Raw genomic sequence first — 26,267 nt, forward strand, 5'->3', positions numbered from 1 at the left:
ATACTTGGCCAGGTGTGAACTGGTCTACATTCTTGGATTGCGACATCTTCTCTACACAGTATCAGAGGAGCCCCAGTTCAACACCTAAGAATCAGACTAGCAATTTTATGCATAAGGATTCAAATCCTATTTCTGTCTTAGGTGCTGTATGACCTTCAGCAAGGCCTTTACAACTGTCTCGGCTTCAGCTTTAAAACAAGTGTAGCAAATGAACTGCTTGTACAGACACTGGCACAATTAAACAAAAATGCCCATAAAACTCTTGGGAATCAAGCTATAAAACCAATTATAATTCAGCAGAATTGTACCTAATTTCTACTGTACATGAAAACTTACTAAAAGACTCCAGTGAAGGAAAAATAGAAGATAGTAATAACAATCTATTATTTCTATAATTGAACAGTTCAGCATACAAACTTAATTTTATAGCTGTGCACTAATGCAAAAGTTTCACACTGTTTCAATCATGTACTAAAACTGAAAATGTTCAATCATGTGTATAGAAAAACTGGAAATAATAGAAACATCATTGGAGGTTAAGAAACACAGACTGGCAACTGGAAAAGGGACCATCCCTAATCCTGTGAAAACTTTACACTTTCATTTTTATGTGTCAATTAAAAATTTTAATAATTTATATGGTTCAAAACATTAAAGGTACAAAAGGGTTTACCACGAATAGTCCCCTAGCCTCCGTATCCACCTGGCTACCTAGTTTCCTTCTCTGTTGGCAATGCATAGATTCAGTTTCTTGTGTTCCTTGGAGGGCTATCACGTACATATATGGAAGGAAATCCACCTGTTATCCTCGCCTCCATTTTTTTTAAAAACAGAAAAGGTGTAGATGCTCTCTTCTAAAGACGCAAATGCTCACATTTGGAACGGTTCCTTTCTATTGTGATCGAAATCTGATCTTCTGTGCCATGGGCAGTAAACATGAGTGCCCAAAGTTTCTCTCCGTGATTTTCACAATCAGGTATACATCATTAATTTTAAACATTTCCAGGGCTACCTAGGCATGAACAATAGCAACTTAAATGTCTGTACCTTTCAACTGAAGCAGACAGGCTGCAGGGAGCAGTTCTTGTACATTCTCCACCGTCACGTGTACTGTTTCTGTGTACACAAAGTCCAACAGGATTTCCATGGTAGAAGCAGTTAAACCTTGGATATCAACATAAGGTTTTCCCTTCTCTGAAAGCTGGAAATTCAAAGCATATGAAATAATGGTGGTTATAATTCCACAAAACAAAGGCAGTATCTCATATCCAAGAGCTTGAAGAGATGTTAATAATATTAATGGAACATACACCTTTTAAAAAATTACGTTCTATTTTTTTGATTTGTATAAAGCAAATATGGCATGTATTTGTAGCTTTTCAAATGGGGGGGAGCTGTATGTAACCTAAGAGCACACAGTGAGGTCACACCCTTCCAGGAATATCAACTTTACTAGTAAATAACTTAAAACACTGCTCTCATATTAAAACAAACGTAGATGTATTAAAGAACAGAAGGCAGAAGTCCCATGAACATATCACTAGTGTCTGGGAGCCTTTAAGATAAAACAAAATTTCAATGGACTCTCATGCTTGTAGAGGACCCAGTGGGTTACAGCTCCAGACCCTCCAGGACCACCCAGTTCTGTCTTATCTGTCCTTAGACTATATTTGGTAATGATGAAAAGAGACATGCAGGTCATCTGAAGGGGCCTTCTGCTCTAACACTGCCTGAATACAACTGAATTCCCTGATACTATTTCAAAATATTCAGTTGACTCTACTTTGTGATTACTGAATTGTTGGTATTATATTTAATCTAGAATATATCCTTGGAGTCATGAGTATTGATGAGGCCAGATAATGATAGAAAATTCTTTAGCTAAGGATGGATATCTTCAATTTTCAGGACAGTAAGCTGTATGTAAATTGATTACTTTATGAAAATCTTACCAGATCTTAAGCTTAGTTTAGAAACTCAAATTACTCACAAAACTCCAGTGCACTTCTATTATGAACTAAATGTCTTTATCATTTTTGATACTTCTATCAGCCCAGGATAATAATCAGACAGTATTCTCTACCAAAGCCAAGAACAAAATCAACCTCTAACATTAAAAAAGGTCACTAGTATATTATTTGGAAAAACATTTTATTAACATTTATCACAGCATAAGTATTTACAAACAGAAATACAAAAGTACATTTATTCTAGAAGTTTCTTATTCAATAAACTATATTCCCATCAGCCCAAATAGGTTAAATATGGAAATGATTTCACTATGTAATAACTTAGAGCAATTACAGTGTCATTTCACATTTATATTTGCTTCACAATTTTTCAGAGTGCTTCTCATTTACTATTATTTCATCTGATTTTCACAGCAACCTGTGAAGACAGTTAGCTCTGACGTTATTGCTACTGAAGACATGAAGGATCTAAGGTTCAAAGAAGTTATGTGACTTCACCAAGCTCTCTTAACTAGCAAGTGACAGACGTAACTCAGGTCCTCTTGCCTCACTCCTATGATCTTTCAATTGGACCACATTTGAGGAGCATCTCTGGGCTGGAAGAGAACAATGAAACCATCTAGTTCAATCACTGTATTTAACAGATCAAATCAGTGAAGTTAAATGGTTGCGAGGGTTCACACAGAATTGCTAAGAGAATTGAGCCTAGAAGCCAGGTCTCTGGACCCTCTCCTTTATATCAATTACTCTTAAAAATAAAGAGAAAACCATCTGGCATTTTCTTGCCTGATATTGGTTTTTAAAGAAAGACTATAAAATAAGCACTGATTAGAAACAAATGAAAAAGAATTCTTTTCCAGAACTCCAGACCAATTTCTAAATGTGTAGAAAAAGAGTGAAGACACACTAATTTTCCTCGAGCTGACAAAGCACAGGATGTACAATACGTAATTAGCAGGTGGCAGTCCTAGACCATTAGTATTTCACGCTCAGCAGCTGCTGGGTGACACTCTCCTTACCCAGTTAAATGCCAACTGCTTCTGATGCTCTCAGGCAGATACTGCAGAGAACAGTAAAGGATAGGGAGCTGTAACATTACACAAGCTCACTTTAAAATTAGCCTGGATTAGCTGGAACGATCTGTCAGGTTTCCACGTTATTCCTTCCAGCCATGTGACTGAGCACTGGTTCACAGCAACATAAACTACTTACGCTTTAAAATCAGACTATAGAATACAAAACTCCTTATCTCAGAGGCTGAGGGACACAGTACTTAAAAACTGTTTGGGCTTCAGAGTTAGAAAATTAGGGATTAAATCCCATGTCTACTATTTACAAGCCATGAGACTTGGGGCAAATCATTTAACATCTGAGACCTTCTTTCTTTGTATGTAAAAGGAGATGGCAACATCACCTCCTGGGGAGAATGGGATATAACAATCACCTAAAGCAGCACCTGGCCCAGAAAGGTGGTTATGTCGTTATTATGACACCAGCTCTCCCACTCAGATCCAGCAGCAACAGCTTCAATAAGGTGAGGGGACTAACTGAAGACAATAAGTGCTGGTTAAACAGATTTCTTTTTTAAAGATTTTATTTTTCTTTTTTTTCCCAAAGCCCCCTGGTACACAGTTGTGTATTTTTAGTTGTGGGTCTTTCTAGTTGTGGCATGTGGGACGGTGCCTCAGCATGGCTTAATGAGTGGTGCCAGGTCCATGCCCAGGACTTGAAATGGCAAAACCCTGGGCCACCGAAGCAGAAGGCACGAACTTAACCACTTGGCCACGGGGTCGGGCCCTAAAAAGATTTTTTCAAGTGTTACCATAATGAAATATTTCAGGCATACATATAAATATAGATAATGATATAATAAACCCTGGTGTATTCACTGCTCAAGCTTAAAAAAAAAAGATAATTTATTTAAAATTTAAAAATCAACTTGATCTTGAAAAGTAAAAAAGTTGCAGTGCTCTCCTCTGTTCAGCTTTCTAGGAGCACCTCACAATGTAGTCAACAGCTTTACTCCACATTTTAAATGTTTTGTCAATTACTAAAGCAGCCTTTCTTAATGCTTTGTGAGCACTGCCGTTTTTCTTGTCAAGTCAGCCTTTTCCTAATTCCCTTTGCTAACTGCGTACCCTCCAGAGTCAGCAGCTCTTTCCAAGTTATCCCCCGCGCCAACAGTCATCCATCAGGTTCTCTTCCTCTCATGTGAAACCACTCTAAAATCTGCACTAGCAGAATGAACACTGGTTTTCTTCAATATCGTTAGGAGTAGTGGGAAGAGGAGTGAATCCCAACCCTTTCCTTCACTACTCTCTAAACCCCTAGTATTCACTTTAACATACTAAACTTGAGGAAGAGCAAAACAGGAAAACAAACAAGACCAATAAGTGACATCCAATAGCTGACATTTATGTTTTACCACATGCTAGACACTGTTCTAAGCACTTTACATGCAATGCTCTCCAATAACTGTCACAATAACCACGTTGCCGTGTATTCCTATCATCCCTAAGGTAGAGATGAGAAACTAAGGCACGGTCAAGTGGCAGATCTTATCCAGAGCCTGCCCATTTAACCACCATGCTATAGAAATTCAGCACCATATCACAGTTCTGCTGTTTTATTCAGTAAAATGAGCTGACTACAAGGTTGCAACATGTGCGAGTGTCATTTGTTGAGGGGATAAGTTACCACTTACCTCACTGGTGAACATGGCACAGAAGTAGTCACTACAGGCAGCCAGCACAATCCGATGGGCAGGGAAGTCCTTCTGCTCCACCCTTAATGTCACATCACAGAGGGTATTGCTCTTCCTGAGGGAGTTCATCGAATTGAGGATGGATTTAGCATGAGTATTTGTCATTATGTCTTTGGGGGCCATAATGCCTCCCATCAAGCAATATGTAGAAGGAATGAAACGAGTCCTTGGATTCTGCAAGGACAAGAGAAAAAAAACAATGAGCATATTTGAAGGACTGCGAAACTGAATACATTCAATGAGCCTTAAGGAGGCTTCCTCAGACCCAAACACCCACAAGTAGAGAGCACTCCTACTCCTGGCATTACTGCCACAATCTAGCCACTAACTATCCCAAGTAAAAAGGATCTCTTCTTTCTCTGAATTGCACTATAACTGAGTACCCCTACCACTTGACGTTTATTATAATCAACACTTTACTGCAAACAGAAACTACACATGTCCCGCATATCTCCACAAAGCTGTTGTCTCAAATGATAAAATGATGAAAAGATAAAATTTCTTCAAGGTGTGATATCACTGTCATTTGATATCCATCCATAAGATTAAGTAGATCAGTATGGGGGGGGGGGTCCTGTTTTATATATTTTCTCTATCCTAGTAGCTGTACAATGAACGTTTAGTGATTGAATGCAAGAAAAGAAAAATTGTGTATTCAACTAAGAGCAATACAGACTAGAGTCAGCGAAAATGGACTTTTTTCTAAAGAAGTATGCAAAGATTTATTTGATGACTTCCGACTATTTCTTGATTTCTTCTTAAAATGACACTCCAAATGAGGACTCGACAGCTACACTGAGTAATGGAAACCATACAAGCTCACGTATAAACTTTCACTTAAGCTACTGAAGCTCTTCCATAGAGGGTTCGTCCTACTCTACATTATTAGGAAATGTCCATCGACATTAACAAGTCAATATTTGCAGTAATTCTTCTATACCGAAACAGAGCCTCATTAGGAAAGAAAACTGTCAAAACTCTACTGATTTTACTGCCACAGCTGGTCACTTGCAAACTTCACTTGTATGCATCAATTAAATGAACTCACTAAGAGATCACAGATCAAAAAACCAATATAAGAAGTACTTTCTTGGTTGTTGACAGCCTCTAGTCACACTATTTTTTTCTTTTTTTGCTTTAAGGACAATTTTTGGGGAATAAAATGGAGTCATTACTAAGAGAGTTTATCTTACTTGAAATACAAAACTTTCTCAAATGATCTAAAGGAAAAAAAGAATCAAACTACGATCTTCAAGAGTCCATAACCCACAACCGTAATTTTCGAATAGCAAAAACAAGACCCTAAATTCTCATCTACTCCTGTTCACAGCGTATTATCCTACAAGCAGTCTCGGTAATCCCTCCAACTCTGCAGAGATCCATTTTACAGAAAAGGTGATTCATCAGAGCAGACGATGCTTTTCGCAACGATTTTCCTTAAGCCGACTCAGTCTCAACTCCGGAGCTGCAAGCAGGTCTGAGAACCGCCCGCCGTGAGGACTTCCCGGGGGCGCTCTGCAGCCTCCGCGGCAGGACGGCCGGCGGAGACCCAGCTCCCCGGGACACCTGCCTCGCCTCCCCTTTCCGAGGCGCTCTATTCTAGAACTGCCGCGGTCATCCGAACGCAGGGTCGCGCCCTGGGGGACTCGGGGAGGGGGGCCGCGCCGAGCCCAGGAAGGCTCAACTGCAGGCGGGAGGAGGCAGGAAGGGCGGCCTCCGCGCGACTCGACACCCAGGCGGAGGCCCGGGCGCGTCTCTCCCGTTCCGACCGGGCGGCGCACGGGCCGGGCCGCGCCGGAGCCCACGGCCGGGAGGGCGGCGGCCACCGCCTCAGGGCACTCACCCGCGCTCCCGGCCCGCCCGCGCAGACCGCGCCCCGCCCGTGGGGACAGGCTGGGGGCCAGCAGGCGGCTCAGGAGGAACCCAAGCGCCGCCGCCGCACCGGCCCGCGGCCTCCGGAGCCGTCACCAGGCCGTCCCCGCCGCCGCGCGGCGTGATGACGTAACGCAGCCCGAGGCCCACCCCTTCCGTTCCGGTCTGCGTCACGTGAGGTCACGGCGTCACGTGACCCGTCTACCCGGGCTTCCGGCTTGGTAATCTTCGGGAGAGCGGGCGAGAAGGGCGTGGGCGGGGCCTTCCTGCGAGCTCGGAGAGCGTCGCGGGCTGGGATGCTCCGGGCTCGTGAGACAGGCAGGTTGAAGGCATCTCAGAGAGCTCGGGGTCTAGGGGAGCTCGCTGCGGGGAGCCTGTGCTACCTGCCCGGTGTGCGGGAACCCTCTCGCATGTCGCAGCGCTTCAAGTTGCTTAGGTCCGTGTCCTCATTGCCCCTTCTCAGGCTGAACACCGTCGCGGTGGGAATCCCCCAGCCCTGCGCTCCACTCACCTCAGCCTTCTCTGCATCTCCTCGGGGACTGTCATTACCCCTGAGGTCCCTCTCTGCCTTTTGCGCTGGAGGACAAATAAGTGGAAAGAGCTCGTGGTCACTAGAAGTTGGATGTTGTGAGGGAAACTGCCAGGGATCTTCTTAGAAGTCCCGGGAGTCCTCATCTTTCTCTTCTGCTGACTTTGCCCCAGCTCCTGGGGGCTGAGCGTTTTTGCTTCTAATCGATTTTGGCGCACTTTTCTTAGTGGCTCAGAAGGGAACGAGGGTCCTTGGTTCAACTTAATGTGAGTGTCCCAGCTAATTGTGTTTGATTATACTGTTTTCTTCCCTGAGGCCCTTGATTCTTTAGCGATACTAAAACCATAGCCAAGTGGGCAGCAGTCTAATTTTACATAGTGTTTCCATCTTTCCTATCATGTCTCTCTGACCTAAAATTATCCCTGATTTATACGGGGGTGGGGGGGGGTGGGATTGCAGGCTCGGTACAAGTTCTGTTGGGGGCGTTTTGGAAAAGTTCACCAAAATTATTGTTACAGGCTTTTAATTAATACCAGTCCTGATATCGGTTCCCCTACAGTGACCCCAGCATATGTGGGGTTAAAACCAGAAGCTCTCATCCCCTTCCCGTTTCTTTAGTTACACTCAAACGTAAATATCTGTTTCTTTAACCTTTGTCTCCCTGAGCTTTGTAACTAAACAGAAGTTACAAATTGTTAAAGCCCAGGTGGCCTCAGCTGGGCTCACACCAAAGTTTTGGCTAATCAGGGGTCCTTAAAGTTTATTACAGGAAAACAGATGTCCAGAGAATAGCAAGAAACTGAAGCTTCCTGGGCCCCAACTCCTTGGCTTCCTGGCACCAGAATCTGCCAATCCACCCTGGAGGCAGACAACCAAGGACACCCACCTGCAGATTCCCTTATCTCACCATCCCCCTCCCTAGGAGCAGCCTCACAAGGCCAAACACAGGCTGGTGGGAAAGGTTGACCAGCAAGGTCACAGGCTCCCACTCCCTACAAGCAGCAAACCTTTAAAACCCTTTACCCACTTCTTAATGGGGAGCCAGCAGTTCCTAAGGCGTTAGCCGGCCCGTGCCTGGCAAAGAAAAAAATAAAACTGTTTTTTTCCTTTTCACCCAAAACTCTGTTCTCGCTATTTGGGTTGGCACCAAGTTCAGAGAACAAACTTTCAGTAACATTGTAAATGCAGATATCCTTTAACTGAGTGATTTTTATGTTTATTCTTATATACTCCTACACATGTAAAATGATGTGTGTGCAAGGTCTAATTTCTAGATTAGATTGAAACAACCTTAATGTCCATCAGTAGGTGACTGGTTCAATAAAGTACATCTGTACAATCCAATACCATGATGTTGTGAACAGTGTGTATAGTTTGCCATTATTTGTATAAAAAGGTTGGGGAAATATAAGTATTCATATTTGCCTGTATATGTCTAAAATGCATTTGGAAAGATATGAAATCAAGTGGTAATATTGGTTTCTTCAAATAGAGAAACTGGTTGATTGGGAGACTGGGTGGGAGGATTTTCCCCCTCCATAACTTTTTGTGCCTTTTGAACAAACTTTTCATTATATGAATTAAAAATATGTACAATTCAAATAGCCCTAAAGGTCTAGTGGTTAAGATTCTGCACTCTCACCGCTGAGGCTAAAGTCAGGGAACCACAGCACCCATCTGTCAGTTGTCATTCTGTGGCAGCTGCATGTTACTGTGATGCTGAAAGCTATGCTACCAGTATTTCAAATACCAGCAGGGTTACCCATGGTGGACAGGTTTCAGCAGAGCTTGCAGACTAGGACAGACCAAGAAGAAGGACCTGGCCACCTGCTTTTGAAAAAATTGGCCATGAAAACCATGAATAGCAGCAGAGCATTGTCTGATATGGCACTGCAAGATGAGAGGATGGCACAAAAAGATCCGGCAGGGATCCGCTCTGCTGTGCAAAAGGTCGCTAGGAGCCAGAATCGACTCGATGGTACTAACAAGCAATTTAAATAAAAAGTAAAAATAAGCCCTTGTTTTGTGGATGCAAAATAGCACTTTAATGATATTGCCTAATTCCTGGCTGCTAAATTGGGAATTTTTCCAAACGTGAGAGGGAACTTAATCAAAGAGGCTTTGTTTAGATTATGCCCACCCTTTTTCCAGAGACAAAAAGAGAGGGAAACTGCTAATAAGCAAGCCAACACTGAGGGAACTAGTTCAGGCTAGTTCATGGTGCAGTCCTGGCATGTTTTGGGTCTTTAAGTCATGGGTACACTATCCTTGCCATACAAGAATATTTCCAGTCATTTGGAAATACCCTAAAGCCCAAGCCCAAACTTGCTCTGAGTTTCTTAGGTCCATTCTGGAGGGCTGGGTTCTGGTTAAGGTGAGTCGGTCAGTTTCCATACATAATCCTGCTTTGATGGTTTGGACCTGGGGTGATTCTGAGTGTTTATATCTCCTCAAGGGTTTCAGTAAAGGAAAACAGAACTTGCCTTGGAACGCTAGATCATGTACATAGAGTATAGGTCAAATCTCTAAACCAGCTAGGCAGAATACATTGTGTTTTTGCACCACCTGAGTGTGGCAGACATGACAATGCACCTCTTAATTACTCATTTAACGTAATCAAAGCAGGGCCCCAGCTGCTGCTTTGAAATTTGTCACTGAGGTGCCAGCCCGGTGGGACAGCGGTTAAGTTCCCACATTCCGCTTCTCGGTGGCCCAGGGTTCGCCGGTTCCAATCCCGGGTGCGGACATGGCACCGCTTGGCAAAAGCCATGCTGTGGTAGGCGTCCCACGTATAAAGTAGAGAAAGAAGGGCATGGATGTTAGCTCAGGGCCAGTCTTCCTCAGCAAAAAGAGGAGGATTGGCAGTAGTTAGCTCAGGGCTAATCTTCCTTTAAAAAAGGAAATTTGTCACTGAATTTGCACTCGGGCCCAGATCATGCCTCCTAAGAGCTGGTTCTTGCCCCAACTGGGCATAGCAGATACTGAGGTGGACCTTTTCCCAGGAAGATGGCCCTGAGCTAACATCTGTTGCCCATCTTTTTTGTCCCCCCTCCCCAAGCCCCCACAGTACACAGTTGGATATCTAAGTGTAGGTCATTCTAGTTCCTCTATGTGGGATGCTGCCACCCCGATGAGCCCTGCCTAAGTCTGCACCCAGGATCTGAAGCAGCGAACCCTGGGATGCTGAAGCGTAGTGTGCCAACTTAATCACCTGGCCATGGGGCCAGCCCCCAGAATCAGCATTCTTTTAAATGAAGTAACCTATGATAGATAGCAGTTGCATCTCATATTGTGAAGTGTTGTTTCACGAAACATTTGGATGTTGTAATGTGTATATACCCTAAGCTTATCCACACAAAGTGGTCCTGCCAATGTACAGCTCCACCAGCAGCATCTGGTCTGCTCCATAGCCATACCCACACTCAGAATCTGAGGATTTTTATGTTGTATCAGTCTGGTAGCAGTAAAATGGTTTATCACTTTGGTTTTAACTTACATTTCCCTGATTACCATGGGAAGTCGAGAAACTTCACTTGTTGGCCTGGTTTGATTATTTTTTAAAAGAATTATTTGTTCTCTCAGTTGTACAAACTTGACCCTCAAAGTAAACTCAACTTCTAACTCAAGATTTCCATCTCACTGCCTACATTAGCTTGGAAGTGCTCACTGCGGACCTTACACTATCCCATGAACAGAACTCACGTCAACTCGAGGACAACTCGCAAAGGCACAGAAAGCTCCCGAATAAGCTCGTGCAACAACCTTAAGCAAGGCGGTTTTAAAAGCACTAAACTCCAAAGTAATAGGTAGTACACCTTTGATATTCACAAAGGCTATATCACAACACCTCTGAGAATCTTTTACTTATTCAACACTACTATAGCACACTAATTTCTCTAGTAAATGTCTGTGCAATAAGCAGAGAAAAATAAAGCTGTATTGAGGAGCATGTGTCAGGAATTCAATCAGGTTCATTCACTGGTTTGCATATGCCAGTCTGTCAATACCTTTGATTCAAATTTGTGCCTCAGCAGAATCTGACATTACTTTCCTAGTGTTAATCCTTTGGAGTTATGTGCAAATAGTTGAGACCACACGTGTTAAATTTCTGAATGCCAAGTGTCTTCTGTACTTTCCTTTATTATCATCATAGTCTTTGCGTCAAGATACATAGCAATGATAGCAGGTTTCTTTTTAAAGCTTAGTATTAAATATTAAATATCTTTCCCCATTTTAATTTTACATTACTCTGCCAAGAAAAAAAAAATTAAAACTTAAGTTATTTGAAGCCTGGACACATTTCCATGATTAGCCGGGCTATGTAAAAGTTGGGGGCTTTCTTCTTCCTGCTGTGTAAGCAGATCCAGGCCCCAGAAAGATGGGACCAGGTTATAATTGTTTTGAAAAGTGTGCTACAAAAATGGAAGGCCTGTTATAAGCCAGGTTACAAAGTAAGGACAGGGGTAAGGGAGGGACGTTTTCTTCCAGAAACAGAATTTCTGAAGAGTCCCAGTCCATCATTTTTCCCCAAAATGGTTGGAGGGGTAAAAATCTCAACATGAGCTTCAAAGTACTGTCTCTGGAGGGGGACGGAGTTACCTCGCCGAGGAGGGGGACGGTGGAGTTTGACCATCCCCACCTTTCTCAGCTAGGGAAATGGAAAGTTTATTGCCCAGTGGATGTGAACGTGGGCTGAAGCTTGGTTGGTACTGAATTCTCTAAGAGGTTTCTTCTAGAAACAGACAACTCAGACTCTTCCTCTCACTTCAGCAAAGAAGTGATTTTTAAAAGCACTTGGGAAGTCCCTCCTCCAGCTTGCAGGTGAGGGGCTCAGAGAAGGGAGTCATCAGTACAGCCGCCTTCAAGGCCGTACCGGAACTCCTGAAGGTTGGAGACCCCGTAGAAGTGGACAAAGGCTGCTGCCACCACCAGGACATGGAAAATCTGATGAGACTGGAACTGCAGAAATGACAAGAGAAGAGCCTTCAGGATCATGCAAGGAGGGATGAGAAACAAGCAGGAGAAAGCATTTTCCTGTTCTAGTTTCTCCTCAAAAAAATTTTTTTTAAATCATAAAAGTGCTGTATTTGTTGCAGAAAATTAAAAAGTCCCGTCAGAGATACACTAAAATGTTAATATTGGTTACTTCCCCACCATGTCTCCCTATGTACACATATATACCCCTCAAATGCTGCAGGATCCTCATGCCTCTTACTGCCTCTCACGCAGACCTTTAACTTTAGGCTGGTCATTCACCACCAGAGACCCTGCTGGAAGAGTCATTTCTTACCCATATGTCAAATTTTCCAGGAAAGAAGCGCTCAGGAATTCGAGCAGCATAGAGGCCAGCTCCCGTGATGTACATCACAGCCATGAGGAAGAACCAGCCCATCTGGCCCACTGTGGTGGCCTTGACAAAGCCCTCAGCGATTGTAAAGTGCATGGTGGGCACAACACCGCTCAAGCCGAGTCCCAGGAACACTCCTGAACAAAGCAGATGTAAGACTGTCAAGCAGGGGAACACTCACTCCATGAAGGCACTGCTGACTTACTCTGGAATCCAGATATTGAGGATCATTAGCGATTTTCTGCTGAACAGTACACATTCAGCAAATGTAGCAACAAGATGGGTAACAGGCAGCAGATGTTTCTTCAACATCCAGAATGAGAAGGCTGTGCAAGTGCCAATATAGCTGTTACCTTTTAAGGAGCACCAAGAACAAACACCTCACATTCTTTATTATCTGCTAAGAAGCCTAGGAAAAATGATGTCAGAACTCTCTAATGGTTGATTTGGGCACAGAACCTGGATGGCAAGGCCTCAGGGGGCCTGCAAGCCAGAGAAGTAGGACAGGTTTCCATGAAGCTGAGAAAAGACTTAAGTAATCAGGACTCTGACTTCCCGAGTAGACAGATACACCAGATCAGACGCTGTCCGTGGCTGCTGGGACACACAGAGAAAGTGAGAGGAAGGCAGGAGTGAGCACTTGCTCACCACCACCACACTATACGTAACTGGAGGGCAGGGACCACCTTCTCCTTTTTTCTCCCCCCTGCAGGAAGATTAGCCCTGGGCCAACATCTGCCACCAATCCTCCTCTTTTTGCTGAGGAAGACTGGCCCTGAGCTAAGATCCATGCCCACCTTCCTCTACTTTATATGTGGGATGCCTGCCACAGCATGGCTTGACAAGCAGTGCATAGGTCCACACCCAGGATCCGAACTGAACCCGCAAGCCACAGCCACTGAAGCAGAGTTCCCAAACTTAACCTCTGCGCCACCAGGTAGGCCCCCCACTTTCTCCATTTTTGTAGATATGCTTGTGAACGCACAATGCTTGGCACATGGTTGGTACTTAATGAATATTTAGTTTTTTTTAACTGAACACTAAAACACAGAAGATATTAAGAAGTCTAAAGGGGGGGCTGGCCCCGTGGCCAAGTGGTTAAGTTCGCGCGCTCCGCTGCAGGCGGCCCAGTGTTTCATTGGTTCGAATCCTGGGCGTGGACATGGCACTGCTCATCAAATCACGCTGAGGGGGCGTCCCACATGCCACAACTAGAAGGACCCACAGCGAAGAATATACAACTATGTACTGGGGGGCTTTGGGGAGAAAGAGGAAAAAATAAAATCTTTAAAAAAAAAAAAGAAGTCTAAAGGGACTGAAGATTAGTGGTAATTGGTGTGTAGCTCCAAGTAATAAAGCTTAAAATGAGAGTCCAGATGAGACAATACAAAGATGATTATGCTTATAGCTATTAGGTTATAGTCATGCATCACTTAATGACGGGGACACATTCTGAGAAATGCATCATTAGGCGATTTTGTCATTGTGTGAAAATCAGAGAGTGTACTTACACAGACCTAGATGATACAGTCCACACACAGCTAGGCTCTATGGTACTAATCTTATGGGACCACCATCATATGTGCAGTTTGTTGATGACTGGAATGTCGTTATGTGGCATGTGACTGTACTATGAAACTTCGGGGAGAATTAACCTTTGAAAATTCATGCTGTTTTCAAAGTTCTGAACACAAATCAGGGTTTGGACAGGGTCCCCAAACTGCACACCTCAGGGCCCAGAGTGGAGCCTATTAGGCTAAGGTCCAAACACCCAGGAGGCTTCCACTGTGTCTTCCTGCCCACCTGCTCTTGTCTGCCGGTGCTTAGGAGTGGCAAACCGGTCCCACTGTGCCACGATGATGGCGGAAATGCCCAGGACACAGACGATGGAGAGGTAGATGAGCCGTGGCTGTGGGGAGCAGTAGAAGGAGTAATAGAGCCAGGGGACAAAGCTCCCCATGATCAGTAGAGCAATCCCTGAATAATCCAGTCTGAAAAAGAGCCACAAAAACAAAATCAATCAGTGGCAGAAATGAAGAATTCCTACAGCTCGTTTAACTGTTTTTTTCTGTTCTCTACCCGCTCGCAGACTTGACTACCCCCAGTTTCCCCTCACTTCCCACACAATCCACCCTATATCCTGGGTCAAAACTCCACAAGGTCAAGCACTTCTATTTTGCAGTGGAAAAGGTTCTACAGATCCTTGATCACAGAACTATATGCCTTTCTCTAGCTGTGAACACTCTATCTCCTCGTGTATACTTAAATTCAGGAGTTCTATCACAGTCCAGCTGGTTCCCAGCTTAGTACTGAGGAAGGGCTCTGAATATCTCTTGTTCTGATAGGTTGCATTCTAAAAACAAAACTCTTAAATTGGGAGTATTATTAAGGGGTACTGTTCTGTTCTGGTTGACTTTTTAATGAAAAAAATGTATTCTTGTTAGTGGTATTACTGGGAAAAACAAAGTACACACCACTCCCACCAAAACCAAGCAAACAAACAAAGAGAACTCCAGGCTCAGAGTTGGGGAGTACGGAACACACTAGATAGTGGACACCCGGGGCTTCCAGCAATGCATGGGCAGCAAAGATAAGCTTTGCTGGATGGGTGGGTAGGACCCCTGGCAGAACAAGGCACAGAATACTTCGCCACACCTTCCTTTGGCTCGGGCGATAGCCAGCTAAGACAGTACTGGGTACTTGGTCGTGGAGAGCAGCCACTAGCACCCCAAGGCTCACAAAGGATAGCACTGCACAGGGAGAAAATATATTCTACAACTGGGTTCCATCTCTTGAGGCTGCCATGAAGGATTTAAGAGAAAAGCTTCATCACCCTATTATACCCACAAAACAGAAAGCCCTTCCTCTGGCACATCAGGGAATCTTTAGGAGTCACTGGAGTTTCCAGGACCCAGTCAGCACTCAGACCACAGGATGTGACAACAGGGCGTGGTCTTTCCCTACTGACATTCTTTCCACTCACTTGGAAAAAGTCCGAGAGACTTTCTCTGAATGGCAATAGACGGTGTGAAAGAGCCAGGAGAAGCTGAGGCAGAGCACCGCGCCCAGAAAGAACATCCCGAAAACCACCTTCTCCTGCAGAGGGGCCATGAAGTACATGTTTGGTCTGAGCATGGTCAAGATTCCCAAAAAGAGAAACAGCACAAAACCTACAGGAAGGGAAAAAAAAACAACCCTGAGGAAAAAGGGAACATGTGCACTCTGACAGTTCACGGTGTTCAGTCAGTACTAAAATTACAGGGTTTAGCTGTGCAAACTGCAGTTTAAATTTAAACTTCAGGAGAAAACGGGACCCATCATATAAACCCAAACAAGAAGATCATTTTCTGAAACGCTGGGATATTGTTTTGACAATGGGAACTTATGAAGAAGAAGGAAGTGCCTCCCCCCGGGACAGATGTGATCACAAGAGAACACCTAGTTCCAATTTCTTCTCCTGTTTCTAGGCCTTCTTCCTCCAGTCTTAAAGACCAGTGATCAAGAGTCAACCTAGCTCACTGGTAGTTTAAAGGCACACTGCCAGCTATCCATCAGTCAGAACGACTCTGTTCTTCCTTCCCATGGACAAAGGCTATATAATCTCTTGGCATTTAAGGAGACAAAAATTGGATTTTTCCCTATCCAAATCACTCACCAAGTAGATGGGTCCAGATGTTGCCAGTCTCCGTGTGGATGCGGAAGATGCTCTTGAAGCAGGCCCGAAAGGAGGGCATGGGGGGTCTGTGGCCATGCAGCAGATAGTCATTGTCCTTCAGCCAGTCGGGGAGCACATCATACGGGATGACCCTCCAACGTCCCTCCCACACCTAGAATACACACACTCTCTCTAAGCAGGACCCTCGAGAATACTGAGTTCCCCAAGGCCAAGGGCTGAAGGAAAGCTCGGCTAGGAGGACTCAGTCAGGCTTTGGGTGGTCCTGGGTAACATCAGAGAACCAGCCTGGACCTGGAGCTATCCAAGACACAGCATAAATGAGGCCATTCTGGGACGGACCATTTTTTTAATGCTTTTGTTCTTTGGTCATGTTAGTCTATCTAGATATGCTTTAGATAAGTGTTTCTCAACCTTTAAAAAAAATACAGTAGGACCTCCTTTAAGCTACTCAAAATTTCAAAATTAAGTAAATATAGTGACTGAAAACAAAGAAGTAGAAATTACACATATGGTTTTAAAAATATACATTTTATCTCTCCTTTGCCCCTCTCCTCCAGGAAATACTGGTTGCCCCCTGCTCTATCCTTTCCCGGATTAGATTCCAAGTTCTCACTAGGTTGAGATTATGACTTTTTGGAGCAGGGCTTCTTAGCCAAGGACACATGGACAATAGACAGAATCCAGAGAATGGACGGAAATCTGGATGGAAAAAAGTTATCTTTATTTTCATTCACCTCAAACTAAAATTTAACATTTCCTTCAATTATAAGTGTGAGCAACAAAGCATAGCAGTAATAGAACTTGTGAATCTGTCACCAACAGAAATCACAGATATTTTCACACATCAGTTTTGCAGATATCAAAATATTGTTTCTACTCATCACTACTTAGAAATTATAAATTTTAATAAAACGTTATAGCTTGTCACTAGTGCATATTTAATGTTAATAAAAGAGCACATATTACTACATCACATTGTAATATTTTGATGACTGCCAAAGGGATTCACAGCAAAAACACTATACTGTTTTAGAATGCGTTTTGAGCAACGCCTAACACGTAGGCAATGAAAATTTAGCCATCCTTCCCCTTGACTTACTCCACCTTAAGCAAAAACAAATGCATTACACGGAGTAAAAGCTCTTCAGTCCAACGCATGCTTGCCAGCTGGGAACGCCCCAGTAAGCCTCTCCCCTTCCCCTCCAGGACAGCAGCTGTTAGGCTGTACCTTATATACAAACTCCTCCATCTTCTCCATGGCATGGTGGGCTTGCAGAGGGAGTGTCAGCACCCGCACCTCCTCCTCCTCTTCCTGGGGCACTGGGCATGCTTGCTCTTCTTCAGCCTATATGGGGAAAAAACCAACAAAAGCCAATCCTAGGAGTCATCTTGTAAACTGTTCTATTCCAGATCAGAAAGATTCAGAGAAACCCAAACTCAACTTTTTCTACCCAGCCTCTCTCCCACACATAGGGCCCTGTCTCCAAAAGCATGACAGTTAAGGAGTTTACAACACTGTAGTTCAAGATTTATTAATACTTTGTGAAGGGTGGAGTGAAAGCTCAATTCAGCATGCAGGAGACAGACATGGAGACTGGCATCAGAGGGACACAGGACTGGCACACCAATCCTAAATGTTCTCTAAATCTTCATGGCCCATCCTTATCTCTAGGACAGTGGTCCTCAACTTTCCCCAATTTCCCAAATATTTCTCTCCTCCAGACCACTAAACTTTCAAAACAATGAAAAAGTCTCAGAGACTGCTTTAACAGTTTAAATCTCTTCATAGTTCTCTGTTCCCTGACTCTGGGGATGCTATCATGACGCAAACTTTGTATACGCAGCAGCTCCCAGGAGTACCAGGGCCTCAGGACTAGTTCCACAGAAAGCAGCAGCACTGACTCCTGTACCCAAAGGAGTCTCAACACAGAGAGTGCACACCGGAGAGCACTTGCCTACCAAGGAGAGAAACTTTTCTCTCTGTCCCAAGGCTCCAAACCATGGAGATGGAGAGCCTGGCAGTTCAACTCCTTCTCTGGGCTACTCGCTCTCCTGCTGATGGTCCCTGGTAAACAAATGGTCCCGCTTAGATTTTGTGATACAGATTCCTGCTGGCCAACCCCAATATCCATTCTCTCTCTTTCTCAGTAAGAGCATTCTTGGTTCTTTTCAGGGTGGCAAAGTTATTGTAATTTTACTCAGCCCCACTGAAAAGACTACCTTGTCTAGTCTCCACTGCAGCTGCATATAACTACATAACTAAGTTCTGGCCTATGGGATATAAATGGCAGCATTGCAAGGTACTTCCAGAAAAGGCAGGCCCTTCTCCCTTCTGCTCCCTCCCTTGTGGTGGCTAGTACCTGGGCGGGATGGGTAACATATTAAGAATGATGGAGGAGATAGACAGGTGAGCCTCTATATCAGCCTTGGTTACTTCCAGAATTTTTTATGTGAGAAAGACTTCTATCTGGTCAAAACTATAGGGATTTTCGTTTGTTAAATGAAGCCAAACCTAATCCTAAATGACTACTTCCCTCATTCAATCAGACATTTACTAACCACTTACTGGATTTCAGGTCTTGTGCTAAGCACTGGGGTTACAAAGATAGTGAACTCACAAAAGCTTACAGCGGGCAAACCAGACAAATCAAAAGATACTTAGAACACAGTATGGTAAGGATTGGGACAGAGACATTCCCAGGGTGCTACAGTTCCTCCCTTGGGGTGGGAGTTGGGGTCTTAAAAAACGGAGACCGACAGAGATCTGAGGAGAGATGACGGCCCAGGGAAGGACTCCTGGAAGACAACTTACTTTGGTTGGGTTGGCGATTACCCGTGTGCCCTTCTCTTCTAGCAAGGGTCCCAGTTCAGCCAGCTCCAGCGTGTCCGTTTCCCTGTTACTGGCAGGAGCCCCATTGCCCTGCGCCACCACAGATCCTTTGTGAGAAGACATCTGGCTGGTACCTCAAAACCCTGCAGCTTCAGCTTGGGGAAAGGTTGGAGTCTCTCAGCCCCAGGGGGCAGAGATCTCCCTGTGATGGTCGACGCTAAAAGCAAACACAAACATGACGAGTGTTGACAGTTTATTCCTCTCATAGTTTCATTTCTACAAGCCAATACTGAATAAGACACAGCTAATCAACTCACACCGTCTCTAACTCTAAAGGCCAATTAATTGTTAAAACAAAATCTATTCCTCGATCTCCCTCCTTAATATCACTCTTTGCTCAGAACCTCACCAATCTCACAGTTAAGGCTGAAAACATAACACCTGGTTGCTTGCCTTCAAAGGATCTGTGGTTATCGTACCAAACTGTCGCCAGTGACAAACAGCTACCCACCCTCACCTCCCTCCCACAGGCATGGAGTCTGTTTAGTGAGAAGAATCTGGCCTACCACTCCCAAAGTTATTCTGCCCAAGGAAGGCCTGGCTTTGAGACTGTGGAGCAATAACATGAAGTCAACACCTGGCTGAAATTACTACAAGACCACCCAGGCTTAGAAATGAATTAAACGCCAACCAAACTAAGCTGGGCTTTGTCTACAAATGCTCTGACAAGTGTGCCCTGAATGCAAAAGACACTTGGTTGTGGACTAGATGTCCAGTGGTTAATTTCTCCGCAAGGTCACTAATTCTATTACAGGATTATAGCCTGGGTTCAACACTTGGATAACAAGCTTTCCTCACAATCTCCTTAAAGCAAGCAATAACTTACCTGGAAGCAGGAAGCTGAAGACAGGCAGGCACACACACATACCAAACAACCACATACCTTTGCCACACACATACCAAACAACCGGCTCAGCAAGAGCTTGTTCCAACCACCACAGCTCATAACCCAAGCTCCACTCAAATTAGCTTTTCAGAAACTAGAGACAGGCACCACATCCTTTAGGAAAACCAGAAAAACCCAGAACTCAGTTTTCTAGGAAAAATCTCAAACATTTCAGGGTTTCCCGAGATTGACTTTAGCAGGAGTCTTTAACTAGGCCTCAGGGAGATGAAAAGAGGGGGAAAGTGCTCAAAGATTTCTAATATCTTATAAATTACTAGTGTTTTTCCCCCAGAAACAAAGCAGTTTATTACTCATAGCAGTAAGATAAGCCAGAATATTAACATTTTCCTGCACTAGTTACCTCAGCCCGACAACCAGTGGGCAATGCAAAGAGGACCAGATAACACCTGCACAAGGCGCGGGTTCCACATAAGAGAGGACAAAGAATTGGGGAACCCAAATCTTTTTTTTTTGAGGAAGATTAGCCCTGAGCTAACTACTGCCAATCCTCCTTTTTGCTGAGGAAGACTGGCCCTGAGCTAACATCCATGCCCATCTTCCTCTATTTTATCTGTGGGATGCCTATCACAGCATGGCTTTTGCCAAGCGGTGCCATGGCCACACCCAGGATGGGAAGCAGTGAACCCCTGGCCGCTGAGAAGCGGAACGTGCAAAATTAACCACTGCGCCACAGGGCTGGCCCCACCAAATCTTTGACAATGGGCAGTAAGCTCAGCACGACTCTGTGCCCAAGGAGACATTATAGCTATATTCCATGGCGGGTGACTATACAAACGTCTTTGACATGTTGTACAGTTCCTTTTTTACCCAACAGTAACCACAAGTCCCTCTCAGGGATTAAAACTGGCTGTATGCAGCCAGGTGAGGGCAATCCTCAAGTCTCAAAACAGTCATGCTGGGCTCAGCTCACAAGCACAGCTGAATGCAATGGCAAACCTGGGTGCAGAGAGCAAACAGTAGCTCCCTGAACAGCAGGCCTCTCTATGGTGAAACACAGACGGCTCCTCTTCCTTCAGACGGACGACTGACAAGACAGATGCCAGCCCACAGTCACAGCCAACTACTGAGCCCAAGGAGAACAGGAAACTGGAGGCCCCTGCAAACCTCAGGAGACAGGCAACCCACATGAGAAGGAACATTGGGAAATCTGTTTCAACAGACTGACCACAAAACATATTACATCAAAGTGAAGTACTACCGAATAAACAGCTTTACTAAGAAATAATGTATACTACAGCAAAAAACATAACTAGCTTTGGGCATCTTGGAGAAGTCTGAAAAGGGGAACACATTTAGCTTAGAATACTGCTGCCACTACTTTAGAGGCAGGCCACGGTGGGCAGTGGGGTGCTGTTGTTCTCAGGTTCTGGATACAATACTACGCGGATCACAAATTGATATGTATGAGTTTGGTCAGCCTGTATTTCAAAATGAATGAATGAATGGGGCAGCATTCCAGCCAGCAAGCATATGACTTATTAGCTTCCCGTCACTGCCTAAAGGTTTATGGCCTCTTTCTTGTGATTGTGGGGCTTCCTCCTCCTCCTTCCCCCAGAGTAAGCCAACACAATCACCAATTATTTAACAAAGGTATTTAGCACTAGGGCCCTAAGGCATTCTAAGGTACTGTGCAAAATACTAAGTTGAACAAGTTAAATCATTGTTTTCAAAGAGCCTACAATCAGACGGCATGAGGTAATCTGTGATATGTGTAAAACCAGTGATAGAATGTCACTCTCCAGGAGAACGGTGGAGAGAGAGAACCCCTAAACTACAGGCCACATACTAAGTTCTGTTATTTTGAATGCTGTGTAACTATTATACTGGAGGCAATGGGAATAATATAAACAAAGTTTAATTTGGGCAATTAGGGTCAGAGATCAGATGCAGAATCTAGCTTGGTATTCCTACTAATTTCCTCATTTGATCTGAAAATTTTTATGCCCTCAAGTACAGTGTTCTCTTAGGATGACCTCAGTCTCTTGGCCATCAGCAAAGTCTTCTCCCCTTCAGTCCAAACCACTTCCTATTAATTCTTTGGATTCCCTCCAGCTCCTCTATCTCTAGCTCCCACACCTCCCCTCAGCATTGTCTTCTAGACCCAAAGTCACTAAGCCTAACAGACACCCCACTTAACTCACAAACTAGCCATCAGCTACAATTAATCGTACAGGACATGTCATCATGAATTAACGTACATGCAATGGAGGTCAATGGAGATCATGTCATCGTAATGAGCAAGGTCCATTGTCCAGTTTGGTCTTTTAAACTGTAGCAACACAGAGGCAGCAAAGGGAGAGAAAGGGATGAGAGGTCTGGCAAAAAAGAAGAGCAAATAATACCAGGACCTGAAAATCTAACTTCCGATAGGGTGGACCACTCAAAAACAACTGGGAATTATTACAAGCAAGTGTTTTAGTCTCCATCATACAAAATCAGCAAAACCCCTAAGGTCTTATGACTGATTCTAGGAGCACTCAGGAGAGCAGGATACACTTTAACTTTCTACCAGCTTTGTGCATCCTCATGTATTTGAGGAAACACATTTCCTGTCAAACTCGCCACACCCAATATGGCATACTATAATTGGGCCAAACTCTGCTGACTGCATTTTTGACGGGATTTCTTCAATTCAAGCTAATAAATCTTTACCACTAAGCTTTCCAACTGGAAAAACCTATGATATTAGAGAATAATACAGTGGAGGCAGGGAGGTGTTTGTGTTCCCATAAATAAGATAATCCTGTGCCAAACCTGGGAGGACTGATTCTTAATCACCAGCCAGTTAGCTGGAGAGTTTATTTCCCTTACAGTTTTTTGAGACATTTATTCTGTGATCCAGTTCCCGAGTTTTCCAGGCTACCGCACACTCCTTCCCTGGAGTCAAAGGCACATGGCTTCTTCGAGGAGTTTTTAATCTCTGGTCCCGTCCTCTTAGAGATCCCAAGGGTAGGCGCTATCAAGGCCTACCAGACCATCATTGTTCGAAAGCCGGTTGGTCTGGCAGTAAAGACAACACAGCCATCTTCTCTATGTGCTCTCTCTTTTAGGGAAGGTGGTTTCACAGCACTGAGGGGAAAAACGAGTTGAGGCAATGAACTATGTGTGAAAATTACTAAACTGCACTAATGGGGCCTAAGCTTTCCAACTTGATGCCAAGTGTCACTGACTTAGGAGTCTCAAGTGGAAAATCACAATCTAATTTCCTTTGTAGCTCTTCTCCAGTTAAAGTTATCCCAATAGAAGAGGTCTTTTTGATCCCCAACAGACAGGTAATCTTTTCAAATGCCATATTAATTTCAACAACAAAAAGTAAAGTATACAGGCACACGAAGGAGTTTCATGCCAGGCCCTGTTTTTAATACCTGGCTTTCAGTCCATTTCAGATATATGGTCAACATGGTTACACACTATAGTGATCACTTTGTACTGTGCACCTCAGAAGCCCCAACGAGACAAGAGCAAACTAGGTGGAGGTGCACGCCTAAACGCCAATCACTTGGAACTGGTTGGGCTAGAGGGCACTTTCAAAGATCTTTTCAATCCAAGACAGCTACAAACTTCATAAACATTAATCAAGCCCCTAGCATTTCTGAGCAGGAAGAGGGAAACAACTCTAAGCATAATGAGAGGAACAAAGTCCAGTGGGCAATGGTAGGGACAAATGGACACTGAGGACAAAATGTAACTACTTTGATAAGTGGCAGGACCAGAAAAAATAACTAATAAAGCTTCTAGATTTAAAGATGACTGTTTAGTTCACCAGTGTGACCACAAGTAGATGGGACAGCTTAACACAGCAAGAGTGTTATAGAGTTTCAGTTTAGCTTATATGCTAGGGGTCAGGGGAAATTTCCTAGGGAAACAGAGAACAAGCTTACTGGCACTGAAAGAAGTACAAACTCTATCCTGTATACATCTCAGAATACCTATTGATTATTTACAATACGCATAGCACTGTGGCTACAGAGACAAGGAATAGACAGGAGTTAAGAGGCTTGACATGGTTGCTGGTCTTTACTTCAAGAGGGAGCAAAAACTTTTGTTTTCTACTAACATCACTACAAGGCAATACCACTAAGTGCTGAAGGAATTCAGAAGAAGAGGTCAATTTGAGTTGGAATGATCAGGAAAGGTTTTGTGGAAGATTTTAAGAAAGGATCTTGATAAGTAAAGATGGGAGCAGGGCATTCCAGGAGGGTACGCGGTATGAACCAAGGCAGACTTGAAGGAACATAACCCCTAGGGTAGTGAATAATCCATTTTTCCATAAATGAGTCTTGGAAAGGTAAAATGAGGTCAGACTGAAGAAACTGAAGATAGCCTAAAAGCCTACTTAAGGTAGTATACTTTACCCACTGGCAATGGGGAGCCTAGTGGATTAATGTTGCCTCCTGATATTTGTCGAGATTCTTTCCTATTTGCAGGCAAAGTGGTCGGTTAAATTTTTTTTTTTTTTTTATCATTTGGGAATTATGTATTTCCTTGGCCACTGAGAAGAGAATGATTTCAGATTCTACTCTGCAATTAGGTATGGTTTTTGGAGGTCTACCCTAAGATGGACCTTCGCAGTTTTTAAGAGGGATTCCCCAAGTACGACCACTATATGGGAACACAGAAGTTACTCCTGGAATAAGGAAATTTAGCAGCTGCAAGCTGGGACGGGCTACCCTGGCATTACCATTTGTTTAGCACCACCCAGTCTAAACTCCCAGTACTTACAGATACTATAAGAACATCAGGAATGGCATTGCACGGTAACAGGTGACCCAACTCCTACCGAGAGAAAAGCGGTGAACAGATCCCACTACTACTTCATTTCAGAAAAGAACAGCCATTACAATGTTTACTTGATTTAAATCTTCTAAATACTTGAGGGAAATACTGTGGTTAATCTAGTAAAGTACTATGGAGGTCTCCTAATGCTCCTTTTACCCCTGAAACTGTGTACACTGAAACTCGCCTCCTCAGTTTCCCATTTGCCTACAAAGCACCAGAAACTGAAGGAAAGTACATATCTACATTATTTTCTTAAAAAGCGAAGGCTCGAGGACCAAAAATCTCGAACATAAGATGGCAAACATAAACACGAGATTTCCAAGGGAATGAAGTTTCGTTTTCCCCCCAAAGCAGTTTAGATTCTGTTCACATTTCAGCTTTTAGAACGACCTAAAATAAAAAGTAAACTGTCCACCAACCTCCCCTTCTCCCCCATCAAGGTAGGGGCACTGTCACGGTTAGATCTGCCAAAGATTGTTGGTCTGTCAAAGACTTAGGGCTTCCCAGGCCACCAAAGGCGGCGTTTCCCGCTGAGGCGGTTCTGCGACCCGGGCACACACCCCGACTCCCCATTTGCCTCGCGCGGCGGCCCTGGGACCAGGCTGAGCTCCGGCCTGGCCCGTCCCGAGGCGGAGCCTGAATCTACACGTCTCAGCCCCAGCGGGCTGGGAAGACACAGCACTCACCAGGACTGCTGGCCGTCGGGGCAAGCCGGGGCACGAGCGGCCCACCCGCTCCGAAATTGCTTTGGAGGCCGCCCTGGAGGCGGCACGCAGTGGGAAGGGCCGGAAATGTTTACAAGCCCGCCCGCGGAGAGGCCCGGAGGCCCGGCCGGCGTCGGGGCGGGGGTCTCGGGACCCTCGGGGCGCCCGGGTGGCTTGGCCCACAGGCTGACCCCGCCTCAGGCCTGGGGCGAGGCTCCCGGGGCCCCCGCGCTCCGGCCGAACCCTGCCCACCCGCTCGCCACGGCAGCCCGGGGACACTTACGGCTGGGCAGCCGGGCTCTGCTGGCGCCGCGCTCCGGCGCTACATCCCGCAGCGCTGGAGGCCGCCTGCGGCCGAGCGGCCCGGATCCTTAGCGCCCTCCCCGCGCCGGAAGGGGCGCGCGCCCACATGGCGTCACTTCCGCCGCCGCGTCGCCTCCTCTCGGCGCTCGCTGCCCTCGCACCCGGCGGTCTCCCCGTGGGCCCGCCCCGCTCCTCGTGACCACGCCTCCTCCGGCTAGGCCCCGCCTCCCGCCCGACCACGCCCCCCGTCCCGGCCCCGCCCCCTGGCTGCGCTCGACAGGAGACTCCAGCTCGCCAGACCTCGGGAGGACCACGCCCTCAAGCGGCAAACTGGAACGCGCGCTGGAGAAGGAATTTCAGGGAATTCGACCCAACCCCGGGAAGGAATGCCGAATATCCTACCTTGCACCCTGTTGTCTAAACTGAGAAATGCCCTACATCTCCTCTTTTACCGACACGAGTTGTTTTAGCTCCGAAATTTGCTAATCCCTCTTCCTCAATCTCGTGGTCCCTCCCTCCCTGCCAC

The 26,267-nt window shown here is 45.0% G+C and overlaps 2 protein-coding genes and 1 long non-coding RNA gene across 11 annotated transcripts in view; 1 reads left to right on the forward strand and 2 right to left on the reverse strand.

Annotated features, from left to right (window-relative positions):
• Positions 1-6,775, reverse strand: part of KLHL12 (kelch like family member 12) — a 30,507-nt gene extending 23,732 nt beyond the window's left edge. The window contains exons 1-3 of the mRNA XM_023632674.2: positions 6,578-6,775; positions 4,675-4,908; positions 1,048-1,201 (exon numbers count right to left, since the gene is read on the reverse strand). Coding sequence (XP_023488442.1) covers positions 1,048-1,201; positions 4,675-4,869 — 349 coding nt within the window. The 5' untranslated portion in view covers positions 4,870-4,908; positions 6,578-6,775. The remainder of the gene's footprint in view (positions 1-1,047; positions 1,202-4,674; positions 4,909-6,577) is intronic.
• Positions 6,776-6,853: 78 nt separating this feature from the next.
• LOC138921583 (uncharacterized) lies at positions 6,854-8,479 on the forward strand. Its single transcript, XR_011434264.1, has 2 exons — positions 6,854-7,401; positions 7,895-8,479. It is a non-coding gene; the product is annotated as an uncharacterized lncRNA (long non-coding RNA).
• A 2,756-nt stretch (positions 8,480-11,235) lies between these two features.
• On the reverse strand, positions 11,236-25,934 carry ADIPOR1 (adiponectin receptor 1). 9 transcript variants are annotated; one of them, XM_070255934.1, is made up of 12 exons: positions 25,722-25,849; positions 24,678-24,731; positions 22,767-23,024; positions 22,154-22,224; positions 20,892-21,051; positions 18,971-19,205; positions 17,387-17,503; positions 16,138-16,309; positions 15,466-15,652; positions 14,286-14,473; positions 12,426-12,619; positions 11,236-12,094 (listed from the first exon to the last, which is right to left on the reverse strand). In XM_070255934.1, exons 6-12 carry the CDS (start codon positions 19,109-19,111, stop codon positions 11,966-11,968), a joined length of 1,128 nt encoding a protein of 375 aa, XP_070112035.1. In that variant the 5' UTR covers positions 19,112-19,205; positions 20,892-21,051; positions 22,154-22,224; positions 22,767-23,024; positions 24,678-24,731; positions 25,722-25,849; the 3' UTR covers positions 11,236-11,965. The 9 variants fall into 9 exon arrangements, with proteins under 9 accessions (XP_070112035.1, XP_070112037.1, XP_070112036.1 ...); XM_070255936.1 differs by lacking the exon at positions 25,722-25,849 and adding an exon at positions 25,421-25,673; XM_070255935.1 differs by lacking the exon at positions 22,767-23,024.
• Positions 25,935-26,267: the final 333 nt, after the last annotated feature.

Source organism: Equus caballus, chromosome 30, assembly GCF_041296265.1.
Source record: "Equus caballus isolate H_3958 breed thoroughbred chromosome 30, TB-T2T, whole genome shotgun sequence".
NCBI classification, from domain to species: Eukaryota; Metazoa; Chordata; class Mammalia; order Perissodactyla; family Equidae; genus Equus; species Equus caballus.